The sequence below is a fragment of the Parus major genome, chromosome 28 (genome assembly GCF_001522545.3).
Source record: "Parus major isolate Abel chromosome 28, Parus_major1.1, whole genome shotgun sequence".
In the NCBI taxonomy this organism is placed as follows: Eukaryota; Metazoa; Chordata; class Aves; order Passeriformes; family Paridae; genus Parus; species Parus major.
The window spans coordinates 1,993,364-2,003,703 of NC_031797.1; the positions used below are offsets into that span (position 1 = coordinate 1,993,364).

The 10,340-nt window shown below is 55.1% G+C and overlaps 1 protein-coding gene across 2 annotated transcripts in view; it reads left to right on the plus strand.

Moving 5' to 3' along the window:
• The window catches only part of ADAMTS10 (ADAM metallopeptidase with thrombospondin type 1 motif 10), a 64,060-nt gene that overhangs the window by 34,243 nt on the left and 19,477 nt on the right, over positions 1-10,340 (plus strand). For both annotated transcript variants that reach the window (XM_015651881.3, XM_015651882.3), the window contains exons 8-12: positions 1,466-1,509; positions 2,583-2,688; positions 2,807-2,953; positions 4,959-5,100; positions 10,033-10,140. In XM_015651881.3, the coding sequence (XP_015507367.1) occupies positions 1,466-1,509; positions 2,583-2,688; positions 2,807-2,953; positions 4,959-5,100; positions 10,033-10,140 (547 nt within the window). The remainder of the gene's footprint in view (positions 1-1,465; positions 1,510-2,582; positions 2,689-2,806; positions 2,954-4,958; positions 5,101-10,032; positions 10,141-10,340) is intronic.

Sequence of the window (10,340 nt, forward strand, 5' to 3'; positions counted from 1 at the left end):
CCCCAGCTGACCCCAGCATTCCCAGCTCTCAGCCTGGCCCCTCTCAGCCCAGATCTGCAAACCCCAAATGTTTTCCCTGCAGGGAAATGAGAATATTCCCTCTCTAACCCAAACTGGTCTCATTTGGAGCTGCCACCTCTCCCCACTTTGAGGATGCTGCGTTTCCATCTGGAGGAGGTTTTTGCTCTCCTTGTTTCACCTTTCCTTGTACCCAGCGTGCAAACAGTGGATTCCTTCATGCAATGGCTGGAAGTCGAGGCCAGGAACAGAGGGAAGAGTCACCTTGAATCAACCCAGATTGAATTTGTTTGGAAAATTCTCAGTAAAGAACTGAACTGGAAAAAAAAAATAGATACAAAAAAAAAAATCACTGGAGCGTTTTCATGAAGCCACAGTGGGGTTTGAAATGGAACATGTTTTCAAACTGAAATGTTTTCTTTATCTTTGTTTTGTTTTTAATCAGAATTTCATATGCCCCATCCCTGCCTGTGTCCAAGGCCAGGCTGGATGGGGTTTGGAACACCCTGGGATGGTGGAAGGAATAGCAGGGGGTGGAATGAGATGATTTTTAAAGTCTTTTCCAACCCAAACCATGCTGGATTCTGTGATTCTCTGTTTGATTGATACAATTTCCTGCAAGAGGTCTGAGCTTACAGGGCAGAGCTTGGCCCTGTCCTCTTCCCCCGGTGCCTCCCGGGAGTGCTGGGGAGCAGAGCTGGACCCACCCAAACCCAAAGAACTCCAGCTCTGGAATAACCTTGTCCCTGCTGATTTATGGAATCACTGAGGCTGGAAAAGTCCTCCAAGATCATCAAGTCCAACCTTTGACCGAATCCCCTTGCCCACTAAACCACATCCTGAAGTGCCACATCTGCTCATGTTTTTAACATCTCCAGGAGTGGCGATTCCACCACTGCCCTGGGCACCTTGCTCTGATGCCTGATAATCCTTTCCATGAAGAAAATTCCCTTAAAATCTGATCTAAACCTCCCCTGGCCCAGCCTGAGGCCGTTCCCTCTCCTCCTGTCCCTGTTCCCTGGGAGCAGAGCCCGACCCCCCCGGCTGTCCCCTCCTGTCAGGGACTTGTGCAGAGCCAGAAGGGCCCCCTGAGCCTCCTTTTCTCCAGGCTGAGCCCCTTCCCCAGCTCCCTCAGCCCCTCCTGGGGCTCCAGAACCTTCCCAGCTCTGTTCCCTTCCCTCTCATTCTCTACCAACACATTTCATCAAAACCAAACCTCTGGCCTGGCTCAGCTCTGCCCTGGAGAGAAAGGACAGGAGATGTCATTAAACCCTGAGTGAATCTCAGCCTGGGCAAAGTGAGTGCTGTCCTCCCTGTCACCTCAGGTACTGTCCACACCAGAAATGTTCCCTGGGCTGGTTTGGAGTGGTTTGGATGTGAACACACAGCTGAAATGACAACACCCAAAATCAGAAGTGTCCTTAATGCTGCCTTCTCTCCCTCTCAGGTACGACATCTGCATCTACAAGAACAAGCCCTGTGGCACCCTGGGTGAGTAGAATTCACCCCAGCAGCTCCCAGCAGCACACAGAGCTTTGGGAATGTGATGAGGATGGGCTGTGTCATCCCTTTTCCAGCTGTGCCATCCCTTCCCACCTGTTCCAAACTTTCCCACTGTGCCATCCCCTTCCCAGTGAAGGTGAAGTCCTGCCCAGCACCAGCAGCAGGGCCAGGACCAGACCAGTGGTTTCCAGCCCCTTGTGCCTTCTGTGAACACAGAACCAGCAGCCCTGAGGTCGGCTGGGCCCAGAACTCTCCTCTGTTCCATCCTTGGGCCAGCTCCAGCCTGAGGATCCAGAACCACTCGCATTTAGGGCTTGTCCTTGGCCTGCTGGAGCATTCCTGGCTGAGCAGGGGGAAATTCAGCTGTTTTGTGGTGGCTGTAAAGGGAGTTTTTATTGACACTGCGAAACCCAGCCGGACCCTGCAGCCCTCTCTGGCTGCTGCTCCTCGTTTGTCTCACCCAGCTCTAGACTGAGCAGGCAGGGGGGGATTTCTGCCCCTCTCTGAGGAGCCTGGGAGGGAGGCTGGAGGTGCTTCCATGGCTCAAATCATTCCACTGGCACAGCCAGACCCTGCCCTGGCCTGGGGCAGTGGCACAGTTTGTGCTGCTGGGGTGGGCAGGGGGAATTTGCTGTCAAAATTCAGAGGCAATTTCAGCATCATCCAGACCTCCAGATGAGCCGTGCTGGGATCCTGGGAGGTGCCAGGCAGAGCCAAGGCTGGATCCTGGCTTGCTCAGCTCTCCCTGGCCACGTTTGGATGCCCCAGAGCTGGTGCAGCCCATCAGAGATTCCCCCACCAGGGCTGTGCCAAGGTCTGCTCCCTTCTGCACCATTTGGATACAAAATTCAGAGGATTTTGATCCTTTCTTAGCATTTCTGAGCCTGTCAGTGTTAATTTACCATCAGTGCTGAGTGGCCATGCCCTGCAAGAGCCACGAGCCCACCCCAAAGCCCAGTGGTGAGAAGGACCTGGCTGTGCTACTGAAGCACCTCAGGCAGTCCCCAGCCACCCCCAGGTCCCCTCAGCCACCCTGTGTGACAGCTGTGTCCCCTCTCCAGGCCTGGCCCCCGTGGGTGGGATGTGCGAGCGGGAGCGGAGCTGCAGCATCAACGAGGACATCGGGCTGGCCACGGCCTTCACCATCGCCCACGAGATCGGCCACACGTGAGTGCAGCACCCCTGGTGCTCCTGCTGCCTCCTCCAGCGCCTGGAATCCCTTCCCTGGACGCTCCAGGTGTGCCAGAGCCCGGCTGATCCCACTCTGTGCCCTGGGGGTTTCCAGGTTCGGCATGAACCACGACGGGGTCGGCAACAGCTGCGGCTCGCGGGGGCAGGAGACGGCCAAGCTGATGGCTGCTCACATCACCATGAAAACCAACCCCTTCGTGTGGTCCACCTGCAGCAGGGACTACATCACCAGCTTCCTGGAGTAAGGAACACACCCCTCCCTGCCCTTCTCCCAGCCTCCCCCAGTTTCTTGTGGCGAGGGGGGAAAGCCAAAGCAAAGCCCCCGAATCGCCCAGCACCTCCTGTCTTATGTCCCAGCACCTCATCCTGTCCCCAGAGTCACATTCTCTCCTTCCTTTAGCCCTTCCCCGTGGTTTTCCTGCCTGTTGAATGTCTAAACCCATTTATGTTGTGGCTGGGGGAGCTCTATTTGGGTTCCCCACGTCCAGGAACATCACAAATAGATCAGTTCCCGCTGGGGGAATTTGGCTGGTTCTGAAATTCAGCCAGGAACTGCAGAGAAGGGTTGGTGTGGTGGGGAAGGAGGGTCTGGGACAGGATTGGGTCTGTGTGCTGCAGACACTTTCTCCAGGCAGTGAGGACGAGTTTTCAGAGTGAATGAGCAAAGCAGGGCAAAGAATTTGGTTTTCTTTCCTTTAAAAAAGCACCTTTAGGATTCAGGAGAAGGGACAAGACAAGGGGGCGTGGATGCAAACTAAAAGAGAGCAGTTTGGATTGGATATCAGGAGGAATTTCTTTGTTGTGAGGGTGGGCAGGCCCTGGCACAGGGTGCCCAGAGCAGCTGGGGCTGCCCCTGGATCCCTGGCAGTGCCCAAGGCCAGGCTGGACGGGGCTTGGAGCAGCCTGGGATGGTGGGAGGTGTCCCTGCCATGGCAGGGGTGGAATGAGACAAATTTTAAGGTCCCTCCCAACCCAAACCATGCTTCAGGCTCCTAAATCCCAGAGTTTCGAGGCTGTCACCATGCCAGAGTCAAGCCCTTGTGCAGGGTTCAGGCAGCCCCCAGGTTTCTATCCCAAAGGAACCAGTTGGGATCCATTTTTCTGGGGTTTTTGTAGGACAGCAGCACTTGCTGAAGGAAGGAGTGGGCAGGGCTGGAGGGCAGACTGGGAGCAGCACAAACGTGGGGTCAGTGTGGGGGGAAGCCCCCAGGGAGTCTGGAGAGCAGAGCTCAGCTCCTGGAACGCAGAGAGAGGAGCAGCCAGGCTCTCCCCGAGGGGCTCCCTCTGTCCTGCCAGGCCTGGCCAAACCTCGTGGCTCAGCAGCAAATCCCACAGCTGGCAGCTGTGGCTGGGCCTGTCCCCCACGCTGGTGACCTCATGCCATGGCCAGGCTGCCTCGGCCTCTGCTGACCCCCAGCTCCTGGCAGGTTTGGAGGAGGATGGAGAGTTTATCCCCGCTCCTCGTGCTCCGTGCTGGCCATGCCAGAGCCTCCAGTGGGACATGGAGTGTGCAGGGTTTGGGGCTGGGGGTGATGACAGCAGCCATGATTTAGGGAGAGCTCAGAGAGCAGCCAGGAAAGGGGAGGGGAAGGAGTTTCTGGCTGAATTTGGATGCTCCTACGGAGCTCTGGCAAGCAGGAGCTCAGGCTTGGAGAGGGGGGCTCTGGTTGCTTTCAGCTGAGGTTTCATAGCTGGGAGGGGGAGCAGCCCCTCTGCCCACCTGAGGGTTCTGAGCACATCTGCTGCACTCTGACAGCCTGCAGAACAGCTGGAGCTGTGCCAGGGCTTGGGATGGATCTCAGGGCAAGGTTCTTCTCCCCGAGGCTGCTGGCACTGCCCAGGCTCCCCAGGGAATGGGCCCGGCCCCAAGGCTGCCAGAGCTCCAGGAGCGTTTGGACAGCGCTCTCAGGGATGCTCAGGGTGGGCTTGTTGGGGGGTCTGGGCAGGGCCAGGGGCTGCACTGATCATCCCTGGGGGATCCAGCTCAGGAGATTCCAGGATTCTATGAACCCTCATCAACACTTGCAGAGTTCCCTTGGATCCAGGGTGTGTTTTCCAGCCCAGGGCACACAGCTGGAAGGATTTCAGAGCATTTTCTGTTGCTCAGAGCAGACCCAGATTTGTCCCCTCAGGGCAGCCAAGCTCAGCTCCAGCAGAGCCGGGAGTGGCAGCTGCTGATCCCCCACCTCAAGTGCTCTCTCTGCCCTCAGCCCTTCTGAGCTCTGATTCTCCCTGTCTGCTTCCAGCTCCGGGATGGGATTGTGCCTGAACAACGCTCCTCCCAAGCAGGATTTCATCTACCCCACGGTGGCCCCGGGCCAGGCCTACGATGCCGACGAGCAGTGCCGCTTCCAGTACGGAGTCAAATCCCGCCAGTGTAAATACGGGGTAGAGAGCCTTCCTGCTTTACTATCGGTTCCCAGGGCCGGGGCAGGGAGGATGGGGGGAAGGAAAGGTCCATGGGGCTGTCCCTGCTGCTCACATCGCTGTCCTGCTCCAAAGCAGGGCACGGCTGAGCTCCCGGTGGGCTCCCCTGGGACAGCACACGGGAAACACACATTTATCCTGTCCATAAATGCTGCTCCCAGCTCACTTTGGGTCAGATTAACCCCTTGGAAAAAGGGGGTTTCTTGCTGGTCCCCCTCATCCAGGCTCCCCTCTCTTTGTGCAAGGATGTGTTTTCCATAATCCTTACCTGAATTCATTGTGCTGCTCATACAAACTCAGGAAGGGAAAAGTCTCTGTCCCAGGTGGGGTGAGGGATGGGCTGGAGGTTGCTGCCCACCCAACCCCTGTCCCTGCCACCTCATCCCCTGGTTCTGAACCCAGGAAAACACTGAAAAAGGAAAGGCTGCTCCAGGAGAAAAGAGTTTTCCTGGATCTGAGCCTGGCACTTTGCTGATGCCCTGAACATTGCCAGGGAACATCTGCATGGAGGGGCTGCTTGGAGCTCCTGAGAGCATCCACGCTCTTCCAGGGGAACGGAGGAGGCAGCAGTGGGATGCACTGGCAGCAGGGGCACACCTCTCCATGGACAGGGATTGGAAGGGGAGCCATCCCTGGACCTGTCCAAGGAGCGCCTGGATGTGGCACTCTGGGCTGGCTGAAAATTCGGGGGTCATTCAAAAGTGGCACCGAGTGATCTCAGAGGTCTTTTCCAGCTCCAGTTCGTGCCCTGGGAAGCTGAGAAGGAGCAAACACGTGAGCTCAGGGCTCAGTTTCTCTGTCTCTGTGCAAAGCCCAGCCCAGCTGTGCCGTGGGAGTGCCCTGGTGTGAGCCAGGCTGTCACTGCCCAGCTCCTGGTGCTGCCACCAGCTCATCCTGGTGAGAAAAGGGCAAAGTTGGTGCCTTGAACAGGGCCCAGGGGCTCAGACATGGGGCAGGTGCAGCAGGAGCAGTCTGACTCCAAAGAATGTGCACCAAAGAATGTCCCATGTCACCCACTGGGGTCTGTGCCCCTGCTCAGCTGAGCCAGAGGCAGGGAATGGGCCTTGCCCATCTCCAGGTTCATCTTCAGCCCAGGAAGACACCCCTGTTCATATCCAAGGGTCACAAAAGATGTCCCTGGGTGACCCCTCCAGCCTTGCCGTGGTTTGGAAGAAACCCAAAGGGTGCCAGGGCTGGGCTGTGTGCAGGAAAACCTGGGTGGGCAATGTGTGAGCCCTGTGTCCCTGGAAACAAACTCCAGAGCATCCCTTCCTCCAGGCCAGGAGAGGGGGTGACTGATGGGTGCAATGAGGATGGAGAAGGTCCCAGGCCAGGCTGGACCAGCCTTGGAGCAGCCTCGTCTGGTGAAGGTGTCTGGGGTTGGAACAAGGTGATCTTTGAGGTCCCTTCCAACCCAAACCAACCCGTGACTCTCTGATTGAAGCTGGGAAGTCACCAGGAAGGTGACAGGGAGAAGGGGCTCCTGCTTCCCAGGAAGGACCAGCCAGGTCACCCTGGCTCTGCCAGGGCATCACAGAGGGGTGGATGCCTGAAGATGGGAAAGACTCTCTCCTTCCCCCAGGAGATGGGAGCCAAATTCCCTTTGCAGCTGCCATGCACAGCCCCTGGGGAGCCTCCCACCTTCCCTGTGCCAGCTCTCCCTGGAGCACGGCTCTCCCAGCCCCGGGGGCTGCAGGAGATCAGAGCAATCCCCAGCTCATCCCTTCACCCTCCGCCACTGAGGATTCCCAGCCGCTGAGTCAGCCACAACTGGGGGATCCTCGCTGCTCTGGGGGCAGGAATGAGGGGATGGATCCAGCCCAGGGGCAGGAATGCGGGGATGGATCCAGCCCAGGGGCAGGAATGCGGGGATGGAAGGCTGGATCCAGCCCGGGGGCAGGAATGTGGGGATGGAAGGCTGGATCCAGCCCAGGAGATGAGGAATTTAGGGATGGAAGGCTGGATCCAGCCCGGGGGGTGAGGAATTTGGGGATGGAAGGCTGGATCCAGCCCAGGGGCAGGAATTTGGGGATGGAAGGCTGGATCCAGCCCGGAGGGGTGAGGAATTTGGGGATGGAAGGCTGGATCCAGCCCAGGGGCAGGAATTCAGGGATGGAAGGCTGGATCCAGCCCTTAGGGGCAGGAATTTAGGGATGGAAGGCTGGATCCAGCCCAGGGGCAGGAATTTAGGGATGGAAGGCTGGATCCAGCCCAGGGGCAGGAATTCAGGGATGGAAGGCTGGATCCAGCCCTTACGGGCAGGAATTTAGGGATGGAAGGCTGGATCCAGCCCTTAGGGGCAGGAATTTAGGGATGGAAGGCTGGATCCAGCCCAGGGTCAGGAATTTAGGGATGGAAGGCTGGATCCAGCCCGGGCCGTCACCTCACTGGGTCCAGCAGCCAGAGTGTGCCCAGGGGTCAGGAATGCCCAGGATGTCCTGGCTCGTGTCAGGAATGGTGTGGCCAGCAGGACCAGCAGGGCAGGGACTGTCCCCTGTGCTGGCTCTGCTGAGGCATCTCAGATCCTGGGAGCTGTTCTGGGACCCTCCTGACAAGAAGGACCTTGAGGGGCTGGAGCGTGTCCAGAGCAGGGAATGGAGCTGGGAAGGGTCTGGAGCCCCAGGAGGGGCTGAGGGAGCTGGAAAGGGGCTCAGCCTGGAGAAAAGGAGGCTCAGGGGGCCCTTTTGGCTCTGCACAAGTCCCTGGCAGGAGGGGACAGCTGGGGGGCTCAGTCTTGTCCGAGGTGACAAATGACAAGACACGAGGAAATGGCCTCAAGGTGCTCCAGGGTGGCTTTAGATTGGATATTAGGATTTTTTTTTCACTGAGAGGGTATTAAGGCATTGGAAGGTGCTGCCCAGGGCATTGGTGGAGGCCCCATCCCTGGAAGTGTCCAAAAACGGACATGGTTTAGTGGTGGGCCTGGCAGTGCTGGGTCGATGGTTGCACTTGATCTTAGAGGGCTTTTCCAAGCTGAATTCCATGATTCCATGGCACAGACAGCAGGTGTGGCAGCTCAGGCTCTGCTCCCCATCTCAGCACAGCTTCTGTCACTGACACTGAACCTGGTTAACATTTTGGATAACCTCAGTCATGACAAGCTGCTCCTGAAGAACAGCGAGATTTCCATGGGTTGTTCAGTAGGAGCAGCAGCAGGATGGGGATGAGGCAGGACAGTCAGGAAATGAGATTTTAGGGGTCACTTTGCAGTTCACAGGTGATTGAGTGCCACAGGAGATGGGAAGGGCCTGGACTTTCTGATTTCACTTTTGGGTGGGTCCTGAGACAGCCAAGGGAAGATTTTTGTTTGCTGGAGCTCTGAGAGGTCAGGATGGGCTGAAGCTCAGGATCTGTGGCCCAGGAAAACTCCTGGAAAGAGGTCTGGAGTCACCCAGTGGACACAACTGCACTGAGCAGACACTGAGAGGTGCCCAGTTCTGAAAGGGCTGTTTTGGGATCTGGCATTATTTTATTATATTTATTATATTTATGGTATTTATTTTATTTATTATATTTATTATATTTATTATAGTTATTATAGTTATTATATTTATTGTACTTATTATATTTATTATATTTATTATAGTTATTATAGTTATTATAGTTATTGTACTTATTATATTTATTATACTTATCATATTTATAATATTTAATATATTATATATAATATGTTCACTATTTAATATATTGTATGTTCTATATTATATATTATATGTTATGTGTTATATGTTCTATATTATATATTATATGTATTATATTATATATTATATATTATATATTATATGTTATATGTATTGTATTATATATTATATATTATATAATATATAATATATGTTATATAATATATGTTATATATTATATAATAGATAATATATAATATATGTTATATATTATATAATATATGTTATATATTATATAATAGATAATATATAATATATAATATATAATTATATTTATATATTATTGTATTATTGTATTATAATATTATATATTATTGTATTATAATATTTATTCTATTATAGCTCTAAACATTCCAGAGGAATCTTTGGGATTCTTAGGCTGGCTGGTGATGGCCCTGGTGTGTCACTGTGAGCAGGGACATTCCAGCTGTGCCCCAGATGCTCCCAGGGAGCCCCAGAGGCAGCTCTGGATCCTCCTGGCTTTGGGATGCTCGTGGAATGGGCTCAGCCTGGTGCAGAACTGGGAACACCCCTGGGAAGAGGGGTGAGGACAAGGACAGTGGGGTTGGCTCAGGTGACACCGAGGTGCCCAAGGAGAGGTGACCCCTGAGGCACAGGGAACCTCCAGGGAGCCCCGGAGGTGCTTAGGCTGAGCCTGGGGAATCCCACTGCTTAGGCTGAGCCCAGGGAATCCCAGTGCTTAGGCTGAGCTCAGGGAATCCCAGTGTTTAGGCTGAGCCTGGGGAATCCCAGTGCTTAGGCTGAGCCCAGGGAATCCCAGTGTTTAGGCTGAGCCCAGGGAATCCCAGTGCTTAGGCTGAGCCCAGGGAATCCCAGTGTTTAGGCTGAGCCCAGGGAATCCCAGTGTTTAGGCTGAGCCCAGGGAATCCCAGTGCTTAGGCTGAGCCCAGGGAATCCCAGTGCTTAGGCTGAGCCTGGGGAATCCCAGTGCTTAGGCTGAGCCCAGGGAATCCCAGTGCTTAGGCTGAGCCCAGAGGAGGAGGACAGCTCTCAGTGGCCTTGGGGTGAGTGCAGCTGGCAGGGTTTGAGCTGACGTTGTCCCCAACACGCTGAGGACACTTGGTGTCCCCTGTCCCACCCCCCTGGTGCCTCCAGGACCTGACGCTGCCCCTGGCACAGCAAACCCTGATCTGGGTTTTGTTTCTCTCTCTCCTCCCCACCCCTGTGTGCCCCCAAATCTCCCTCTCTGCAGGAAGTGTGCAGCGAGCTGTGGTGCCTGAGCAAGAGCAACCGCTGCATCACCAACAGCATCCCCGCGGCCGAGGGCACCATCTGCCAAACCAACACCATCGACAAGGGGGTAAGGCAGCCTGGGCACGCCAGGGAGGGCTTGGATCCCTTTCCCAGCAAAAAACGGGATTATTGTTCACTCTGGGGGTGTGGAGTTGATTTAGGAGCAGCCAGCAGCCCGTCCAGCCCTGAGCCCAGAGGTGCCCTGGAGGGAGGATGGGATGGGCCAAAGAACCCAGAAATCAGCCCAGAGTCCAGCTCTGAGCTCAG